Raw genomic sequence first — 22,371 nt, 5'->3', positions numbered from 1 at the left:
CAACTTATTGGTCATGTCTGCTGGCATTTTTTGTTAATTTGTAAAACCTGACTTGTGTTTTTGAGGAAATAGACTTATCCACTGGCAAAGAGACGGAGACTCCAGTAACTATAATGAGTGTTTTCAAGGAATTTAATGACTGCATTTCACCAAAGTATAAGATCATGAAGTTCAAATCCAAGGTTTGTTTACAAGCATCCTGTTTGGTCATTTTCTGTTGTTCTGGTTCATAAGGTGGGAAGTCTGTTGAAACACTGTCCAGTGGGGGAGGTTATGCTGAAATGCAAATATATAAGTCCTGACATGTGTAAGTGTATCTGCTTGCAAAAGCTATCCCAGTGTTTTCCCAAATATCCATACTCCTTTAAGAACAGTAAATCTGCAACATGATTGTTCCGCCAGAAGTTTAAACATACTGCTTTTGAAAATACGCATTCATTAGCTTCTCTGAAACTGGGTTGTATGTCAGACTGTCTTTCTTGCTTGCTGAGATATTTTTGAGAATACAGAACAGATAAGAAGTTGTAATACCTAAAGCCTGGGTGTCAGCTTGTGATGTCAGAGTTTAAAATGAAAGATTGTGTTGTCCAGCAGATAGGTCAGCGCACTGGGATTAGACCGTCTTTGCATTTGACCAGATGTCGTATTGAACTTTATGTCTTGGCATGTTTCATCCTTCTTCTCACCCTTGCAGGTTTATCTTTTTAGAATGCATGCTGTTTGGAGCATTTATAGTGCATTTATACAGGAGGTAGCAAGTTGTGAGGACTGTCATCCTGTCTTGAAACTTAAGCTGTTCTGGGCTTACAGTTATGGACAATAGTTTTATAGTGTATTTTGCTGTGTTCTGTTTGCTCAACAAATCCTTAAAAGAGCATTGGAAAAGCAAAATGTTGCTGTAATGGAAAATTTGCACATACAGTAATATAATATTTGTCATAACTCTGCAGGAAAAGAGCTGATATTGCTGATAGTGTTGCAGATTTGGACTGAATTAGTTTGCTAGTGTGAGGGAGCTTTCTTGTTCATTTATATAGAGCATTTGTCTTGGGGCAGGGGGAGGTAGGGAGTTTCTTGGGGGGGAAAGGTGGCTAACGTGCAAGTTAGAGGAAAAGATCTGTTCAGAGTGAAGTGCTCAGAAGCTTCTCCGTATCTTGAAGTAAGATGTCATTAGTATGGCAAAGCTGGCTTTCACTGTAATTGCTGGGTGACGTGGAATTAGTTGTAACTTTTCCCAGGGTGGCAATCTTGTGACATCTTAGGATTCATTCCTGAATAGTTGATCAGGATATGGGGTGGCAAGTAAAAATGCAGGAAGAATGGAATTTAACAATATGTAAATGAGGGAAAATAAAAACAAGTTCATACGATAATTCAGGTTGGAAAGACCCTCAAAATGTCATCTAATCCAAAGCTAGAATACTTCAGGAAATTTAAGTTGTTAAGTGAAAATGTGAGCAGTGTTTCTCAAATGGCAAATTCATGCAATGGGTGACGTCTTTTCATCAACACGTAGCCTTATTTACATTATTCAGGGAAAATGCATGCTTCATTAGAACTTTGTAAAACTTTATTGTAGTTTTTTTTGTTCAAGCTTATTTTCTCTCTCAAAACTGATGCAAATTTAGCTTTTTCAGTTTTATCAGTGTTATTTCTCTTGTATATTTGATTACAACTTAGTCGTTATGTATGGGGATTGGAAAGGAATTAATTTGACAATAGGTAAAAACCAAGTTTGTAATAGGTCACTGTTCAAAGATCCTTTCAGGAATGAGGGAGGAAACTCAGGGCAAATCAATTCTTCATTAAAAGAGAGGATACAAACACTTCTACTCTAGAAATGGAAGGAGGGAGAGAGACCTTTGAAAAGACGCAGATCTGCTAAAAGAATCTTAGGAAACCTCCACCTGTTCCATGGTGTGCTAAAGAAGAATAGTGTGAGTGAGGTAATGGACTAATACAGTCTAACCTTCAAAGATGGCTTTTAAAAATCAAGGTAAACTATATGCAGGAAGTATTCTGATCTTAGTTCAGAGCTTATCAAATTTTTACTGAGTTTACACAGAGTTTGGGATGAAAGACCCAACTGTGTTGTCCAGACACATGACTACAGGGCATCTGGGGTCCTTGGGTGTAACACAGGAGTGATCCCTCACAGGGATAGGGAAGTAGCAGCACTCAGATACTGTTCAGATCTTACCTAGAATATTGTAACATTTGATCACCCTGATGAGGAAAGATTAACTCAAGTGACAACAGGTACAAAAGATGGTAATTAGAAGGATGAGACAAAAGGAGAATCAGTTATACCAGAGATAATTATGAAAGAGCTTTAATTTTTTTTTTTAGCCTAGTAAAGTGAAGAATAATGAGAAGACCTTTTTGCTCTCTAAAAACATTAAAGGGGGATGAGCAGCAAGAAAGCTATTTAAAGGACAGTTTTAGCAAAAGAACAAATTTATAAATTTTAATTAATGAATAATTAGGCAGGATAGTTGAGGACGCAGAGAAGCTCTGGAATAACCTACCAGAAGTGTTTCTAAACAGTAAGAATTCAAATTCTCTTTGAATTCATCAGACTCTTCAGTAAACTGAATTTTATTAACATGGTAAAAGGCTATCCAGCTTTATTTTGCTGCCATAATTTTCTGCTGATTTTGACAGTTACTGCCTCCTGGAAGGGTTTAATGAGAACTGGAGCTAGCAGGAGGGTATGGCACTGGTAATGCAGGGGATAAGAAAAAGGCAGGATTGGAGAGCAGGGCTGTTGGTGGGGCCTTTGTAGGACTATTCAAGGAGAGTATTACCGTAACTCAGCTATTCCAGCTTAACACAAAATTGACTGTGAACAAGTGGCACCAAATCTGGCCAGGATTACATCTCTGCAGCAGGGGGTCCTTTTGCTGCCTGCAAGATAATTGTGGAAGTACGGGGGTTGTCCCATTACTGCGCACTCCTTTTCTTTTGTTCCTCTCTGAGAGAGCTCAGTTTGCCTGGTTAGATACCTTATTAATCTGTTTTTCATAAGGAGTTATCATATTTCTTTTCATTGCAGTCATACCACCAGAGATGTTGTGTGGTTACACAGCCCTTGCATCTGTGTTTCCATAGGGGTGTGCAGGGCTCTCACATTGAAATGTTGGTGGCACTCAGCAAAGTGAATGCTCCAAAAAAGTGGTCTTCACACAGTTGTGACTGTATGTGGTTAAGAGCTAATATGCTTTAGAAGAACTCCCCTGTTCTGTGATGTGCAGCCAGTGTTCCACTACTGTGTTGTTAAAGGTTGGTATTTTGAAAGATTTTTAAAAGGCTAATGGCAATATTGCTCAGGTGAGCAGAGCACTCAGCAATGCATTCAGAGTAACACCAAGTCTCAGTTTCGGCATCATTAGCTGGAAATCAGAAAGGTTACTAGCATACCTGCCGTGCACCCAAAGTTCTTTTGTTCAGAATGCCCAGTTCTGTGATGATGCGGAAAGCCAATATTTATACACTGAGACAAGTTGTTCTCTGTGCGTGTATGCACGTGCATCTTGGCCTTGCCAGCACCAAACTTTGTCCCTGCGAACAGATACACTTAAGCCGTGTCACTTCCTCCTGCACCTGCTGCTAATTGTAGCTTCAATGGGCTGCACTGCTGCCAAGTTAGCAAGTCTTCACAAATCAATTTGAAAGCAGCCTTACTCCACTTAGGAACTTAGCAGCTAATCACTGCTGCTCATTTCTGCTCTCTGAAGGGCCACTTGAAGGGCAGATTACTCTGCAGCAAAGCATTCATTCACTGCAGTTATGACCAGACGCTTCTGTAATTGAGCTGAGCTCTATGGAATAACGCAGATGAATCACTGCAGCATACTATTTTTACACTATGTTCAGCTTGTGTTTGCAACAAGAACTTGTTTGAAGCCTGAGAGGGTTTTTTTAAGTTAAAAAAAAAAAGGGGGGAGGGGCCACCAGTAATATACGCTAAAAGCAGTGCATTGCCATCTGTTATGTTACAGCTATGATGTGCTGCTAGTGTGAGGTGCTGCTTTGGCTCAGCAGTTCAGATCTACATTTGCATGCAAATTTATAATGCTGTTCTGACTTCATAGTGGTGCTCTTGTACATAGATATATTATTCTTTTCTGCTTCCATGTAGCTGTTGATGCCATAGCTGTTTCTGGATTTGCCTTCTTCCTATTTATAGCAGAGGGCCCCCTCCTCTCCTCTTCTACCCAGGCTTTGCAGCTTAAAACTGCAGTGTTGTGAGAAGTAGCAAGCTTAACTGCTCATTGTAGTGCTCTGAGGGAGCTATTGCTGATGCTATTAATTTAAGGGGAAAAAACCCAACCACCCAACCCCAAAACCAAATAACTTCGAGTTTACCTAACTGTGCATTTTTGTTTATTTGTAAATTTTATTCCAATTTATGGTGACTTTGTTTTTTCTTATTAAACTTACTCTAGTTGTATATTATGCTGATTCTATATATAATGTGCCCCTTTTAATTTAAGGGGCCTCTAGGAATTCTTGTAGTAAGAGTAACGTTCTAGCATTGTTATGGCATAACATAGTAACAATAATATATGACAGTGATGCAGACGGTTTGTGAAGTATTAAAGGGCAGAGCATACATACTACAGAGTAGAGCATGGCATTTCAGCAAGTACCATAGTGTTGTTGCGCAGGATATTGTAATTACTCGGAAAATGAAGGTAGTTATTCTTAGAAACTGATAAGCTGTGCATGTTGTGGAAAATCATTATTGTCCTTGAAGAAAGCAGAAGTGATACTTAACTTCTGGTAAAGTTGTACTGAACTTGAGACTGCTTTAACTATCTTCGTTAGAGAGACGTAAACAAACTTGACTACTTTCTAGAAAAACCCAAGTCACTCAAAATGAAAAATACAATACTGTCATAGAAATGATTCTGTCCTAAGCATGTAATAAAGTAAACAGCTGGCAGATGGTTGGGAAATCAGCTCTCTTGGGTGCCTCTCTGAAGTTCTGGTACACTAAAGCATGCAGTATAAAAGCAGGAACTGTGTGCAGTTACAGGGCTATGATCTCATTGGGATCACGGACACGTGGTGGGATAGGACGTGGTTAAGAAGGACAGGCTGGGATGGCGAGGAGGGGGAGTCTCTTTTACGTGTCAGAGCAGTGGGAATGCATGGAGCCCTGCCCAAGGATGGGCAAAGAGCTAGTCAGGAGCATATGGATCAGGATTAGAGGGCAGACTAATGGAGGTGACATCGTGGTGGAAAAGGGAAAGTCAAAGCCCACCTGGAGTTGAATCTGGTGAGGGAGGCAAAGAGCAGTAGGAAAGGCTTCTATAGGTACAGGAGGACTAGGGTAAAATGTGGGCCTGCTGCTGAAAGGGACAGGGGATGTGGTGACAAAGGACATGGAAAAGGCTGAGATACTCAATGTCTTCTTCACCTTGGTCTTTACTGCTAAGTCCAGCCTTCAGCAATCCCTGACCCCAAGAGACCAGAAGGAAAGCCTGAAGCAAAGAATACTTGTCCTTGGTGGAGGAGGATCAGGTTAGGGAACATTTAAACAAACTGGACAGACACAGGTGCATGGGACCTGATGGGATGCACCCATAAGTGCGGAGGGAGCTGGCCAATGTCATGGAAGAAAACAAATATCAAAGCTATCCTCAAGATGGGCAAAGAGGAGGAGATTCCAGGGAACTAGAGGCTGGTCAGCCTCACCTCAAGCCCTGGGAAAAGGTGATGGAGCAACTAATTGTGAAAACAACTGTTTTCCAGACACACAAAGCACAAGAGGGTGCTTAGGAGTGTTCAGTGTGGATTTACAAAGAGGAAATCATGCTTCACCAAGTTGGTAGCCTTCTGTGAGGAGATGAATGGCTTGTTGGACAAGGGGAGAGCAGTGGCTGTTGTTTATCTTGACTTTAGTAAGGCTTTCAACACTGTCTCCCATAGCATCCTCAAAGACAAACTGATGAAGTATGGGCTAGGTTAGGTGGACAAGCGAGGTGGACTGAAAACTGGCTGCACCCGCTGGGCTCCAAGGGTTGTGATCAACAAAGTCCAGGTGATGAGACCAGTCCCTAGCGGCGTACCCCAGGGGTTGATACTGAGTCAGTCCTGCTTAGTGTCTGTGTTAATGACTTGGATGATGGCGCAGAGCGCACACTCAGCCAGTCTGCAGACAGTACGAAACCGGGAGGAGTGGGTGACATACCAGATGGGTGTGCTACTGTTCAGAGGGACCTCGACAGGCTGGAAATGTCTCTTGACCTACAGGAATCTCATTAAGTTCAACAAAGGGAAATAACAATTCCTATACCAGGGCTTGAATAACTTCAGGCACCAGTAGGTGATGGTGGCTGACTGACTGGAAAGCAGCTTTGGAGGGAAGGACCTGGTCATCCTGGTAGACATGAAGTTAGACAACAATGTACCCTTGCGGCAAAGGCAGCCATGGACACCCTGGGCTGCGTGAGGCAGAGCACTGCCAGCAGGTTCAAGGGAGGTGGTCCTTCCCCCTTATGCAGCCCTGGTGAGACGCCATGTGGAGTGCTGCATTCAGATGAGCTCCCCGGTTTGAGAAAGATGTGCACATCCTGGAGCAAGTCCAGCACAGGGCCACAAACATAATTACAGGGCCTGGAGCGTCTGTCATGTGAGGAGAGGCTGAGAGACCTGGAGAAGAGAAGTTTCGGGGTGAAGAATTGGTGGTGCAAATCTTATAATTGTGTATAAACATCTGATGGGCAGGAGTAGAGAGGATTCTGGCAGACTCTTCTCATTGGTGCCTAACGGAGGACAAAAGCAATAGATACCATTTGAAACACATGAAATTTATCAGAACTTAAAACACTTTTTTACTGTAAAGGAGGTCAGGCACTGGCACAGGTTGCCCGGAGAAGATGTGGAGTCTCCATCCTTGGGGATATTCAAAACCTGACTGGAGAGGGCCCTGAGCAACCCACTCTAGTTCACCCAGCTCTGAGCAGGCAGCTGGACTAGACAGTCTCTGGAGATGCCTTTCCATCTCAGCCATTTTGTGATTTTGCGGTGGTCTGAAACCACCAATTCTCATGAGTATGTCTGAAGCCTGTGAATTTACAGAACGTTTCTGAGTTTCCTTAGCTATTAAGTTTGTATGTTTATTGTTTTGTAATGGTTAGTATACTGGTAATTCTCAGTTCTGTAGAAACTCTTCATGCTAAGAAAACCTAAAGAGATTAAACACATGTACTAAAACATTCTTACTATCTTTAGATGGTTATAATGAATTGCAGAATTGGTAATAATCAAGCCCATGATATTTGAGATGTATGTTTTGGCTGGCCTTTATTTCATTAGCTTTCTTATTGGACAGAATGTATATTCAGTTGGGAGATACTGAAAAAATAATATATTTGTTTTATATAGAAAGTGGAAAAATATTATGCTTTTGAGATCCCGGATGTTCCAGCAAAATCTGAATACTTAGAAGTTAAATATTCGGTGAGTATAATTAATCTGATCAAAGACCATAACCTGCTTTCTTACCTAATGAAGAATTCCATGATTTTGTTTAAATAAAAAAAAAAAAAAAAAAAAGCAGGATTTGACCTTTAGTAGCTAGTGGCTGTACCTCTGTTGCAGTGTGTAGTTAGTTGCTCATTGTCTTGTAACTAAAAAAAAAAAAAAAAAAAAAGGAGGTTAATACCTAAGCTTGTGGCTTTTTTTGTTATCATTTGTATGTTGTTTAGTCCTTAACAAAAACAGTTCATTACCAGGTAACCTATAACATGTTGGTTTGTTAGCATTAGCTTTATTTGTGTAAATAAAGCATGAGGGGAAAAAATACTTCCTACAACTACTGCATTCCTCCCACCTTCTCCCCCAGTTAGAACTTGCTTATTGAATTACAACAATCTATATTTCCAATTACCCCACTTTATTTTTTATCACCTTGCCATGAATGAACTAATCAACCCTTTAACTGTACTGGATCAGGGCCCCAAGTACTGTAAGGTGTTTTAAATTACTTAGTACCCTTAAATGTTTTGTTGAATCCATGTCCAGAATATAGCTGATATCTCTGCTGATATGGCTCTTGCAAATAGCAGCTGGGTGAGAAAGACTTTTGTTGAAGAGCTGTAAAATTGAGCAGCAAAGATGAAAAAAATTCCCATGAGAACATCAGTAGCTATTCTTAATTAGGAAAAATACTTGATTTGGTTTCAAATGTATGAGACTCAGCAATCTTAAACCTATTTGGTCAGTTGCTGAAATAATGCCTTTTTAAACCAATTTTTTTATACTAGTTCTAGGTGCAAGAGCAGCATCCCATAGAGATTTGCTACGTATCTCAAATTTTTCTTTAGCTGTGCAGAAACACTTTATCCAGTCTTTATATGACAGACAAGATAAAAGCTGTAACTATCTAATTAAGTTTACAACATGAGCAGTTTCTGTATTAAAATGGTCATTGAACATTGTTGTAGTCTTGGCTGATGATAATATTTCTTTCTTACATCCAGTATGGATGAAGAACTTTTGCTTGAGTGCGTTTTTTACCTTACTGTCCTGATTTTGTTATGCACCTATTTAAGTTGAGTCAATAGTGTAATTTCTTCAATTACTGTAAGGTATTATGGGTTAGGGCCTTGCTTGTGGGAAGTTACAGTGATTTCAGATATTGTGTAGTTTTGTTAACGTGCTGTCTGAATATAGCGTATCAACCTTGAAGATTTCTGTGGGGTGAAATGACTCACTGCTTTCTGTTACTTGTTAGGCTGAATGCCCTCGGCTTCCCCAAGATCTGAAAGGACAAACATTTTCACATGTATTTGGAACTAACACCTCTAGCCTGGAACTTCTCTTGATGAGTAGGAAGATCAAAGGACCATGCTGGCTGGAAATAAAAAATCCACGTATGGTGGTTTGCATATGAAATACTTGGTTGCTGGAAAACACACATAATTATAGATCAGGGGAGGAGGGGGAATTTAAATTGTACTGATAAATTATCATTTTGTAAATTAACTTTGCAATTTATCTGTGTAATTTTCATTATCCAGTACAAGTTGTAACTTATTCTTCCTTTTTTTGAGTGAGAGCTCTATCCATATAAAGTTGCACACTGTACAGGTGAGATTATGACTTAGAATGGCAGTGAGAGGGAACTATGCAGTGCCTAGCAGCTACTCTTTGGTGCATACCCTAAAGCCACATATACTGAGTTAAAGTTAGTTTCTTAGAAATTCATTCCTTTTTCTTCTCTTGATAACTTAAGATTTGTGTTTTTTCTGCAAATGTATCTTTTTAACAACAAACTGCAGCTAGATGGATTTTTGTTTGTGTGTTAGGTTTTTTTTCTGGCATTTAGAAACGTTTGTGGTGTGGAGCTTTTTTTAGTTTGAAATCCTTTCCGTCTCATGAGTGGCATGCACCACTTACAGGTGGTTATGCTGCCGTATTTTGGCTTGGTTAGAGCCCTTTATTCAATGTGTGCTGCGTATTCCCAAGAACGTAGGGAAGTTGATCATGCTAGACAAAAGCTACATCTATTAGTGCAATCTCCTTGGGGCACTTCGAATATAGAATTGATGGTATTGAATGCTGACACCAGGAGGATTTTCCTCTTCAGCACCTCGCTCAGTCACTGGCAAAGCTGATGCCAGTAAGGGTTTTGAGCTGGAATAGACAAGACACATCCCTGGCTGCCAGAAGACGGATTAGCTCTGATGGGTTTTCCACCAGACATTGGAAAGCATCAGTGTACTTCCTGGCACCGATTTTTAAAAGCCTAAGAGTGGTTTTTGATCTGCACTTTTTGCCCAAGAATTGACATCATATTTCTTTGGCATTTTCTTTCTTCACCTGAAAAGAGTCCAGAGCTGTTTTGTTCCTCATATCCAGTATGACAAATGTTATGGCAATGATAACTAACAGCTCAGGCGGCATTCAATTGTTCTTAATGCTGATGTGCATTATCTCCCCTTAGACTACCTTGCCTGAGCTCAGCTACTGATTCCAGCCCAGAGTTAAATGGTAAACTAAGGGAGCTCTTTTTTTCCCATTCCCTTATCTCCATTACAGCCTTCAGGTTCGAGAGAGAGTCCGTATCTTGATATCAGAATTGCTCATTTCGAAACTGTAGCAACCTCACTCTTTTGAAAATTGTCTGTTAAGCTGGCTGGTTATATTTATGCAAACTTCTGTAGTCATTGCACTGGATTTTGTGCCCCAAAGCTGATTTTTGTGTGTGTGTGTGTCTAGTTTACCAGAAGGTTCTTGCTTTCTTGTGTAGCTTCCCTTCCACACTTCCCACAGAGGGTCTCAGGGTTAAGAAGTATACCTGGAAGGTTTAGAATAAGTGAGTCTCAAACCATTTGATCAAACTCGTACAACTTCTCCAAAAACTGTCATCACTATTCATAATGAAGCTGCCTTTGCAGTTTGAGCATCAGTGATAGATGGCACCAGAACTTTTCTGGAGCAGCTGTCTCCAAACTTGTTAGATTGTGCACCCCATCAGTAAAAAATTGAACATGTACCCCCAATATATAGATATTTATTTATTTATAAATTATATACATGTACTACTGTGCTAATATGTTATGTACATTATAAAATAAACATAAAAATAGAAATTAAAAAGGGATGAGGTATGTGAAATAACCACTTTTGAAAGTATTTATTTTATTTATTAATGATACAAAAAATACTTTCTTCCCACACCCCAGTGGATTGTCTTATACACCCCTTGGGGTTCACGCACCCCACTTTGGAGACCACTGCTCTATAGAGTGCTAGTTGAAGCTCTCATTGTTAAGATATTGGAGATCAAAGGAAAAAGGTGTTAAGCAATTGATAACCTGTCTTCCTTTGGAGAGATCATCAGTGTTTTATAAATGAAAATATTTTAGTCAGTTACCTGTTTGCATTTAGAGCAAGGAAAAATAGAGAAGGTAAAATATGTGGGTTTCCGGAGAGGGGTCAAATAATTTTGCAGGGAGTAAGATAAGTAGGTCTACCAACAGCTGTCTTCAAAAGGTTCATCCCTCAGAAATACAACCTCTGCTTCCTTCTAACTGTGTGTAGTGAATTACTTCAGCAGCATCTTTTGTGAATGATGACTTTTTTTTAAAGCAAGTGAAGAATTACAGACCGAAATATTCAAGTGATAATGGGTTGTGAACACGTCTTCCCCCCCACCCCCCGCCACCCCCATCCATCTATATAATTTTTTAGCTCTTGTACGCTTTGTGCCTAAATAGCTTTCTGTGGCCTCCCTTACATTTTAGGATAGCTTATACTACCAGGGTAAGATGAACTCTCTTTTTATGTCATCCCCCATCTCCTTATTTCCATAATCGTGTTTCTGAAGCACTATATCTAAATGAATTATCCAGTGCATTTCAGTCAGTCATATATTCTTGTTCTCATTTGATCAAAATTCTTTTGTTTAGCATTCTGGCTGCCTTTTCTGTAGTGTTTAAAAAATTTCTGTGTGAATGAAATTTTCACTTGTATTAATTTAATTTTTATGAAGCCTTTTCCCTTTGGACTGACTACAGGGTTAGACGCTAAAAGTCTAATAGTATATTAATTTAGGTAGAGTTATGCTCACTTGGTTTATACCTGTCTCTACTATGACTCTGTATAAAGCTGCCTGAAGTATTTTTTTTGCATCACACATCTTCCTGGCCTCAATACAAATCTTCCCTCTCTTCTTTGGTGTTAAAGAGCCCCTGGGGTGACTAGGCTTCTGACTGCGCAGTCAGGGCCCAGAGAGTTACCAAAAATTGGGCAGGATTAGTGTGGATCTTGGACTATCCCACAAGGGCGAAACGTTAAAAGGAAGTGCTCTGTGCAACAGTGCTGTTAGAGCAGCCTTACCCATGGTTCCCAGAAGAATGAAGGTGGTTCGTGTTGTTTCCTCAGAGCCTTCAAATCAATCAGTCAGCTGGTGCAAGGTGGAAGCTGTGGCCATGAAGCCTGGCTTGGTGAACGTGGTGAAAGATCTTTCTCCTCCTCCTCCTCTTGTGGTCATGTCCCTCAGCATGAAGACCGCTCAGAACCCAAAGACTCACCAGAATGACGTAAGCTTTCATTTTGGTTTGGTTTGGTTTCATTCTTTGGCATATACTAAAAATTTTCTAAGGCTTGGAAGAACTTCACCTGATAAAACATGTCCAAACATATTTATTGTTGAATACACTTTCTGTGTTGTGGGCTTTCCAAAGAAATTTTTACTGGGATCTCACCAGCATAAGAACTGTGGGTTCAGGGGGCCTGTTTGGTGAAAATATTTACTGTGACAGCAGATCCTACGTATTTTTTCAAGCCTTGTATTTTGTCTGTTGTGCATAAGAGTTATAAATGAAACTGTTCCAGAACTGCTGTTAATTGATTACTATTTTTTTTTTTTTTTATTTTGGTAGAGCTAATCATAGTTTCTAGGTAGAATGACTGATAAAACTCATTTTGAAATAGAACGAGAATTTGGTCTAAATCTTATAGCACCTACTATTCTGCTGTGAGATCTTTCCTTTTCTCAGAAAGGAGACATGTAGGTGGCCACTCTCAGCTGTGGACTGCAGACCACGATGTGTAGTTAGGCATGTTTATCTGTTTTTTAATGTAAGTCTCCCTAGCTTAGGAAGAGATTCAGTATTCACTAATAGGATAGGATAGTTGTTTCTGCCTAATTAAATGGAAGAAAAATTAGGCTGACAAATTTTTCAAGCAGAATTAGTCCTCTTGGTAAAGTTAAAATTTTTTGGGGGGGAGTATGGAAAATTCCTGGTTTCTAGCCAATGTAATGAGACATACGCTGGGTACCAAGGACTCTGCTTGCCAAGATGTTTCTAAAGCCTGTCTGCTTTGTCTTCTGTTGGGTTTTCCTGACCGGTGTCTGGGGAGTCAGGACATCCTGCCAGCAAAGCAAGCAGAAGCATCAGTCAAGCTAATAGCTTCTAAATGCTAAAACCTCGTGACTTCTTGGCAGTCTTGACTGCTTGCTCAGGGGCAGCCCTTCCGGAGGCAAGGCTTCTGCATGTCCTGCCCTGCTCACATCTCCCCTGCACTTCATAGGGAATCCTTTAAATTGTGGGGTCTGTTCAGATTCAGAACAAAATTTGATAAAAACAGAGTTTTCCAAAATGAATTATTTTTCCTCTCAAATTTCTAAGATAATCATTTAGGAGTAAGTTCTGCTTTATTTTACTTGAGATCAGTTGATAACTTTTCTTCTTTTTGACTACTTATAGTTGGAATTGATTTTAAAAAGATCTTTTGTAGAAACAAGAGAAAAGAGATGAGAAAACTTAAAAAAAAAAAAAAAAAGGAGGGAAGAAATGGGTATTGATAGTAGTCATGTTTATGAAGTTGTCTGTTCTGTATCTCCGTGGTATAGATTGTGGCTGTGGCAGCTCTGATTCATCAGAAATTTCCTTTGGATAAGGCTCCACCTCAGCCTCCTTTTCAGACACACTTCTGTGGTATGTACTTGGAACATTTATGAGTAGAAAAAGAATTCCTTTGGAGTTTTTCTTTTATTGTTGTGTTCTTGGGTTTTGTTTGTTTGGTTTTTTATTTCCTTCTGTCACTCTACCAATAGTGGCTTAGAATAGGTAGATGACAAAGTTTCAACTCCCAGGCAGGCTTTTCTCCCTACTTTTAACTTCACTGGTTACTGACTTTTTATTGAAGACTTTATTGAAAAAAATCTTAGTTTGAGATGATGTGAAGTAACCCTGCTCTATTCAGTTTCCTGTAATTATTATTAGTTTTACTTCATCATGTGTTCTCTTGGATTACTTTCTTCACCCATTAATTTAGATCATTTATGTACTGTCACTTAGTTATTTTTCAGTTCCATTCTTCTGAACAGAGTTAAAAAAAACCCCATATCACATTTATTTATAAACAAGTTTTCTTACGAAAAAAAAAAATCTTTCACAGCAGTGTCATTATAGTAAGATCAGCTAAACCTTGAGATTCAGACCCCAGTCGGAAGTGATGAAGTGTGTTGAATGCTTATGAGAGGAAGTTCTTCGGAAGCTATGGACCATAGTTTTAATCTCCAGTGATAACTTCAAATATGACTGATTAAAATTGTTTAATGCTTTATTAATTAGTTGGTTATCTTAAAGACAAATATTCACATAAGGCTAGCTTTTCAGAATTAGAGCTTGGTTTTCCTTAGTTCCCTTTTTTGTGGATGGATGCTTATGGGGAGGGTACAACTAAGAACATGTATGTAAGAACAAATATAATTTCTTTTGCAGTTGTTTCCAAACCGAACGATTGCATTTTTCCTTATGACTTCAAAGAAGCTATTAAAAGGAAGGTAATTTCACTTTGTTAGCCTTCTGATTGCAGTACCTTTTAAAATACGAACTTCATGTTGCTTTGGGTAAGTTATGTACGAGAAATATTGAAAGGAATGGCATGATTGTTTCATTAGTTTTCCACTCTGCAAATCTAAATCCAGGTATTTATTCTGTGTTGCTTGTAAAAACAGAGGTGTGTGCTCTGTGTGATTCAGTACTGCTGCTAGTTGTGCTCATAAAATAGACAGAGTGTTAGACAAGAGAGTTGGAAAGGTTTTGCAAAGAGATTAAAATTGTGATTTGTTTTCATTATACCTGACTATGTACTCATAGTAAACTGGGAGAATTTGTTTCTTCTTTCCTTGGAGACTAAAGTCTGTCAAAATTTAGAAGACATCCTTTCTAAAGGGCACTGGGAGAGCTAACAGAATAATAAAGTAACATATTTTTATTTTTTCTCTCTTTCTGTGTGGTCTTAAGCCTGTGAGTGAAGGATGCACATGGAGCATTTTCCTGGTGTGCTTGATTCTTAGGAGGCTCTTAAAATATCACTAGACACCTGCATACAAAAGCAAAATGGAAAAAAGCCTCTGAGAAAAGCTTTCTATGTCTATGGGAATGAGAACAAAAAGCCTTGAATTATAGAAGGAAAGGGAGAACTCTGTGGTGCTTCATTATTGTCTTGTAACTAGTAGGGGAGAGGAGATGTTTCCATTTTAAACTTATTGGGTCATTGAAATCAGGTGCTCTCTTGCTCCTTTTAGAATGCTAAAATAGAAATTGCTGCAACAGAGAGAACACTGCTGGGATTTTTCCTTGCAAAGATTCACAAAATTGACCCAGATGTTGTGGTGGTGAGTAGTTCTGAGACTTTGAGAGTTAAACTAAAGCATATTGTCAGTTGGTCAGCTTTGTTCTTTTTCTTTTGTCCCCTTATAGGTTTTTTTAATGTTTATCTTAGACTGCCTTATGAATTGAATTTGCTTCTAAGACAGCAGGTATACTTTGATACAAACATGATACAGAATTTTCCCTGACAGCATTTTATACATCCTATTACTTCCCATAGTATCTAAAATAGGCAGTATTTCTATAGTACCTGAAACAAGTATTTTTTTCTTTACTCAGAAAGACAAAACACAACAAAAAACCCCTTGTGATTTTTTTCAGAAAAATGGGAACTCTTGATATACTTAAGAGTCTGTTTCAGTTCAGATGCTCATATAATTTGTGTCACCATTTAGATTGTATGCATGCTGTAAATCAAAATGGTAACCTATACAAATCCACAGGATCTAAGCAAAGTTTTTTAATAAGCATTCTTATGTTTTCTACTGTATTGGCAGCTGAGGATTTATTATAATTACTCATTTTCTTTTTTTGTTATGTTTAATTAATGTACAGTCCTGACTTGCATTTAATGACATTTTGAAGACAATTTGAAGTTGGTTATAAATCTGAGGTTGGTTATATACAACTTGTTATTCTTCTGTGGGTAAATATGAATAATTAAGTGGTGGGAATAGGATGCAGTCAGATTCCTGATGTTTTCAGCTCACTGTGGCTGGTATTCGGTATTCGCCCTATGAGCTGAGCTTCCTGGTGGTATTGGGAAGGAAACAGGAGAAACACTGCAGCCAATGGTTTTAAACTGAAGGTGTCAGTAGTAGGGGTCTGAGAGCTCTGATCCTAAAAACAGCAGAGCCATGTTGTTGCACCTAGTTTAATTAGTGCTGTTGAAGAACAAGCTGTATCAATATAGGTAGCACCCCTCTACTATGACTGTAATCCTGCTGATGGTTTTAAGGAGCTTCTTCTATAGTACAGTATTGCACTACACAGATGTACCTGATACGGTGAACCTGCAGTTCCTGGTGACTGGGCCACACAGACTCACGTTCATCAGGGTAGCATTTTGCTTTCAGCTGAGGTTACAGACAAGTGTTGTCAACGTCCTTAGGGTTGTTTAAACTTTGCAAATATTGCTGGAGTACTTTGATACGTAAATATTGGTTGCAAGGTCTTCCTGTCCAGATTTAACAGCTATGCCTGTTGTAGTATCAAAGGAAAAAAATTACGTTATTTTGATGTCAATATTGAGACTTTCATGGATGGAGAGAAAAGGAATTACTTGTAGCTTTATACAGTTTATATACTGTATAAAGAATGTTGGGTTTTTTTCTAGAAAGCTTTAAATCCTAATCTCTGGTATCAAAGCATAAAGCTGAATCGTGTGTGCTATGAGCCAGTTATAGAGCTGATTTTGGTATTCTGCTGAACAGCATTGTTAGTGTTAAGATTAATGAGTACTGTTGATGAATGTTCTCTTAAACAGTGCTTTCTATGAGAGAGATAATGCATCAATTAGTTGGAAAAAAACACAAAGGGCAAAGGAATACCGAGTGTGTGAAAGTAAGTCTTTCAATTTGCATTTGTTGTAACCTTTTTTTGTTATTTTTTCTGCTGCAAGGGTCATAATATTTATGGATTTGATCTGGAAGTGCTGCTTCAAAGAATTAATGTGTGCAAAGTCCCTCACTGGTCCAAGATAGGTCGACTGAGGAGGTCCAATATGCCAAAGCTTGGGGTAATAAAATTGCTTAAGCCTCTTTATGTTGCATGTGATTAAAAATGAATTAATTTTGCTGAGGAATTGTAAATGTGACATTGATGTATTTTGACTGTTGGTCATGCTGGATTTCTTGTGTCCCGGATCAGAAATGATAAGTGTTTATATGACTTTTATTACAGTAATAAGCTAAACTAATTTTCAACTTAGGCTAATTTAGTTTACATATCTCAAGTAGATGATGGTAATGACAGATTAATTGCAATAGTCTTCACTGTAACAGTCTTTGTCTGCTATAACTGTAAATGAGAAAATGTAATTTGGATTGATTGGTGAATCATCCCATAGCGAGCTGCTAAGATAGTAATTCTGTAGTTCTTAGTATGTGTTTGTTCAGAGGACTGTGTGTGAGGCTTGGAGTATTGAAGTGCTGAACGTGGCCGTGTTCTTGCCTGTCTGTTCTTGTCCTTCATAGAGGCCAGGATGAGTATTTGTGTGTGGTTTGTTCTGTGACTTTTTCATCCTGCTGTTAGTACAAAAAATATCCTTGGAGGATAAACAAAATCCACACCCATGTTCTTGTTGGGACTATTCTAATTATTAAAGAAAAAAAAAATGCATGACAGTTTAAGAATTAAGATCTAGCTAGTAATGAGAGTTAAGTATCTACTTTTTAATATCCACATATACTGAAAGATACCATGGATTCCTTTAGGGCATAATTATAAAGCTTGAGTATTAGTGGTATTTAGTAGAGTATTTAGAGTATTAGAGTATTTAGTGACCAACTGACTTGACTGAGTCCTGTAAGCATATATTTTGGATAGATGTTCTTTGTTAATGTTTGTGCGTTTCATTTTGTTTGGGTTTTTCTGTCCTTGTGTGATATGGTTAAGGGTCGAGGAGGGTTTGCTGAAAGGAGTGCTGCCTGCGGTCGAATGATCTGTGATGTAGAAATTTCTGCTAAAGAATTAATTCGTTGCAAAAGTTACCATTTGTCTGAACTGGTCCGTCAGATTTTGAAAACAGAAAGGACAACAATTCTACCAGAGGAAATTCAAAATATGTACAGGTATGTTGCTGACTTGTGATTTTAATCCTTCACTGGAAAGTGGAGGAGCTAGTTTCCCACTATACAATTTCATGCTTGCTTATTTGATTTGTCATGGAGATGCTGACTTAGCATACTGGTATTTGAAAAGTAAAATATTATCTTAACAGTATTTTGTAATGTTTCAAGCTACTGGTGGGTGGTGGCTTATTATGTGCGAAGAAAATTGATTTGTGAGAGCATTGGTTTAGATACGTTAGTAGTTGAGTTTTGAGGGTTGGTTTTTTTTTTCCAATTAAAAGAGCTTGCTATGTAATTCAACACTGGTGTGCTACAGATACCATGTGTTCCATACAGCATATAGGTCTAAACTACTGCAGAGTACAAAGGAGGCTGATTTTACTTTACTAGGCCATCCCCCTTCTTTTCCCAGTGATTCTCCTCACTTAATGTTCATGCTGGAAAACACCTGGACAGATGCCAAGTTCATTCTCCAGATCATGTGTGAGCTGAATGTTCTGCCACTGGCCCTTCAAATAACAAACATCTCTGGGAATGTCATGGTACATTTTTATTACTTCACCCCCCTCATTGTCCCACAAAAACATGTTTTCTGTGTTTGATTTGCTAGTTTTAATTTGTAAACAGTAATTGAGAATATATGATGCTGTAAGTTTTTTTTCTGTGACAAGTGTGAGCATTTGATGATCTACTCAAGTAATAACATAAAACTTCCATAAAAATACCACATTTGAGTTTTGTGTATGGTGATGATACAGAATAATAGCAATGCTAGGTGAACTTACAAATAATTGAAGGATGTTACTTAGTTTATTTTTGTATGTCAGTGTTTTCTGTGCTTTGCTTTGAATTCTTTTTTCGCCCCTCTCTATAGTCGAGGACAATGATGGGTGGACGATCTGAACGTAACGAGTTCTTGCTGCTTCATGCATTTCATGAAAAAGACTACATAGTGCCGGACAAACAAGTTTTTAAAAAGCCTCCGCAGAAGCTGGTGGGTCCAGTTTTTCTCTTTCCAAGAATTCTTATTAAAAAGAAAAAAACATTCTTCTGTCTTTTGCGTATTACTGTTCTGTGAGAGCACGGAAAACCCAAACATAGCCAGTTTTAGATATAACTTAATGTTACAGCTTATGCTTAATTCAAAATATTTTTTTTGGTGAGTTGATAATGGAGGAATGTGTGGCTTAAAGGGACAATGTAACACCTTTTCCATTGTATCACAGATCTATGGAAACTCAGTTGCTCTTTTAGTTTAAAATTGAAATAAGCTAAATACTTGGCTGTGTAGGGAGAAGGTAAAGAAGATGATAGTCTGTGTTGCTTAATAGAAGCACATTTGCTCTACAATTATTTAGCTGATGAACAGTGTTTCAAGTATAATTTGTAAGGTGGGTGATTTGAGAATGTGGATAAAATACCCAAGGGTATTAAAAAAAAAAAATTCCTTTGGATAATACCAGTGTAAATATATTTATAGAAACATCTATATGTTTGTTAATAAACAAAATAAAATTTGAGAATGTATTTCTATTTCACTACATTTTGCTTTTTAGTTTTACTTTTAAATAAGTTCAACAGCAAATTCAAAGCAATAAGTTCCGTTGATTGTATTGTATTGTATTCTATTGCATCAAAGCAGTGCTGGAATTTTTAATGATTCAGAATAGCATTGGACAACTGGGAGAAAAATTCTTACTACAACAAAACAAATAGCAAAATACTCTTTAGGTCAGTAATAGTGTTTTTATTTGTTTCATTAAAGCCCCACCATTGTATTTCTAAAAACTACATTTTAATTGGGCCGTAATACTTCTTCTGGGTCATGAGTTCATTTTTTTCCTAGTGTTGACTTTTACAGCCATCCAGAAAATGCATACTAGTGCTATGTTGAATGATGAAAATTCCTTAAGGTCTTTGTAATCTCTTGTTAGCAATTTGTTCCTATAGGAGTTGGTTTGAATGCTATTTTGACATCTAGAGAGCTTTAATAAGGATCATGATGAAAACACCATGTTTTGCATGTATTTTAAAAGGAACTCTCTGCACTGGCTCCCAATTTCGTATTTGATTTGCCAAAAATAACTCCTCCAACAGTATAGAAATCTTGGAGACTAGATAATGACTTTTTTAAATGCCAAATGTAGGTGGATGAAGATGAAGATTTTGAAGATCAGAATAAATCAAAGATAGGGAAAAAGAAAGCAGCATATGCTGGGGGCTTAGTCTTGGATCCCAAAGTCGGTAAGATGTGGCAATTTTCTTTCTTCTATGAAGTTAGAGACAGGTAGGTTATATTAATGCAGATAGATTGCAATGAGTGCCATCTGTGTATCTTGTGGGAGTTTGGTGTGGTGGGTTGGGTTGTTGCATAGAAGAAAATTCCCAGCATTGTTTGTGGAATTATTTATTCTTCGGACGTTTTTTCCTTATCTTTTTGTGAGAAGATTATGGTCTTGCGAGGAATTAGGACTGTGTATCTGTGTATAATTTTCTGATGGACACGTAAGTTTTCTTTCAGTTTCTCCTCTATGTGGGGAAAACTGTACAAGTGTCCTATAGTAACACAGAAGCTATCTGTTCAACTCTGGTGAGTTAATGGGGTTGGATCGTTCCACTTCTGACAGCTTTCTATAATGGGTATTGGTGCATCTCAACAGCTGCTTTAAGGGAAGTGTGGTACAATGTATTCTCGTCACTTAAATATTAATTGTGGAGTTGGATGAAGTCCTTAGGGAGACCGAGTAATTATGACTTTTGTTTTAAACTCTGTTTTAGGTTTTTATGACAAGTTTATTTTGCTTCTCGACTTCAACAGCTTGTACCCATCAATTATCCAGGAGTTTAACATCTGCTTTACCACAGTGCAGCGACTGTCATCAGAAGCACAGAAAAGGGCAGAGGTTTGTGTGCTTTAACTTGTGACTTAAGTTATACTGTCTTAACTTCAGTATGTTTTCTGTGAATCAGCTTTTTAAGAAACTGTTCTTTTTCACTGTTTAATTTTTTTTTTTCCTGCTCTCACACTTAAAAAAAAGTGATTCTCGTTTAAAGATGCATCATAGTAAGCTTTGGTTTGGGACTTTTTGAATATTATATGTCATCTTCCTTTCAGTAATACTCTTATAGATAAGTTCTCCCATCTAAATAAAGTCTTGGTATCCTCATGAAACAAGATTTTTAGTGAGCTCTGTTGGCCCTTTTCAGCCCCAGCTCCTCCTAGCAATTTCTGAGCTCCTTGACCAATTTCACCCTAACTTGGTAGAGGCTTCCTAAAGTTAAGTTGCCACAGAATTCATGCAAACATACCTGAGTGAGGGAGACACAAGTCTCGTGCTTCTGCCTGGGGGAAAGAATGCAGTATGAGCTCAACCCTTATTAGACATCAGGAGAACTATATGTGTGTCTTGGGAGTGTGTGTCAGGGAGTGATACCATGACTATGTCAGCTGTGGGACCAGCTTCACGGAAATTCATGCTGTTTAATACAGCATTAAACTGTATTAAACATAACTGAAAAACCTCCTGAAGGTGTAGTTCCATGTCCTGTTTGCTCAGCAGCTGTGTTGGCCAAGGCTTATCTGTGGCTGCTTATTCTCATTTCTTCAGCTGTAAACTGAAGCAGTGAGCTTGTCAGATCTAAAGGTTAAACCTGAGGCTTTTATTTTTAACGGGTATCAGCTCACAGGTTGGAATTAGTGTGTTGTGCATAAGTAGTTATGGGACACAGTTAGTCCCATAACAACTGAAATATCAGTACCATAACAGAAATGAGGAAAAAAGTATGTGGAACTCTGTCAGTAGGTTCCTCCAAACTCTCTGTGGATTTACCCCACTTTCTTAAGTGTGCTTCAAACTGAAGCAGCTCATTTTGATTTCTATCATGGTATGATATTTAATCAGGTTTTGGTGTCATTTCTTGTTACAGTTCTTCCCAGACTGCTTTACTAAACTTGCCAACCTCATTGTGTCTCTGTTGCCCTTTCTTTGTATATTTCTGTCTCTTTCATTGTGCTTGAAATTTCTTTCCATTTTTGCTGAGCAACCATTTCTTCCGTTATGCTAACAAGAAGAATATGTGCTTTTGTTAGGTGGTTGTTTTGCTATAATCAAGAATTGCTTGGGGTGGAGTTTTCATTCTGTTGTTACTGTCAGTTTCTCTTTTGTCAGTTACCTTATTCAAAGTATCAGTTCCACAGAGCATGTGCTCCATTTTATAGTTCTGAACACCAAAAATACTTACGCGATAATAAAAAAAGGATTGATTTTTTTCAGCATGGAAAGAATCGCTTGTGTGTGCTTTTCTTTATATTTTTGTATCTATCTATATATACCTGAGAGAGAGAGTGTGTATGTGTTTTATTTATCTGGATTTACTTATATATACACATATATAACATATATATAAAATATACACACTTACATTGGGGCGGGGGG

The 22,371-nt window shown here is 38.2% G+C and overlaps 1 protein-coding gene across 1 annotated transcript in view; it reads left to right on the top strand.

The window, feature by feature from the left end:
• Positions 1–20,838, top strand: part of POLA1 (polymerase (DNA directed), alpha 1, catalytic subunit) — a gene marked incomplete at its 3' end in the record, with an annotated part of 32,961 nt that extends 12,123 nt beyond the window's left edge. The window contains exons 11-23 of the mRNA XM_009574183.1: positions 66–182; positions 7,396–7,470; positions 8,747–8,885; positions 11,902–12,059; positions 13,376–13,460; positions 14,250–14,311; positions 15,059–15,148; positions 16,765–16,881; positions 17,760–17,935; positions 18,348–18,477; positions 18,810–18,929; positions 20,083–20,179; positions 20,714–20,838. Of these exons, the coding sequence (XP_009572478.1) occupies positions 66–182; positions 7,396–7,470; positions 8,747–8,885; positions 11,902–12,059; positions 13,376–13,460; positions 14,250–14,311; positions 15,059–15,148; positions 16,765–16,881; positions 17,760–17,935; positions 18,348–18,477; positions 18,810–18,929; positions 20,083–20,179; positions 20,714–20,838 (1,491 nt within the window). The remainder of the gene's footprint in view (positions 1–65; positions 183–7,395; positions 7,471–8,746; positions 8,886–11,901; positions 12,060–13,375; positions 13,461–14,249; positions 14,312–15,058; positions 15,149–16,764; positions 16,882–17,759; positions 17,936–18,347; positions 18,478–18,809; positions 18,930–20,082; positions 20,180–20,713) is intronic.
• Between the last annotated feature and the right edge of the window lie 1,533 nt (positions 20,839–22,371).

Source organism: Fulmarus glacialis, unplaced genomic scaffold, assembly GCF_000690835.1.
Source record: "Fulmarus glacialis isolate BGI_N327 unplaced genomic scaffold, ASM69083v1 scaffold6563, whole genome shotgun sequence".
In the NCBI taxonomy this organism is placed as follows: Eukaryota; Metazoa; Chordata; class Aves; order Procellariiformes; family Procellariidae; genus Fulmarus; species Fulmarus glacialis.
This window is presented reverse-complemented; position numbering and strand designations above follow the sequence as displayed.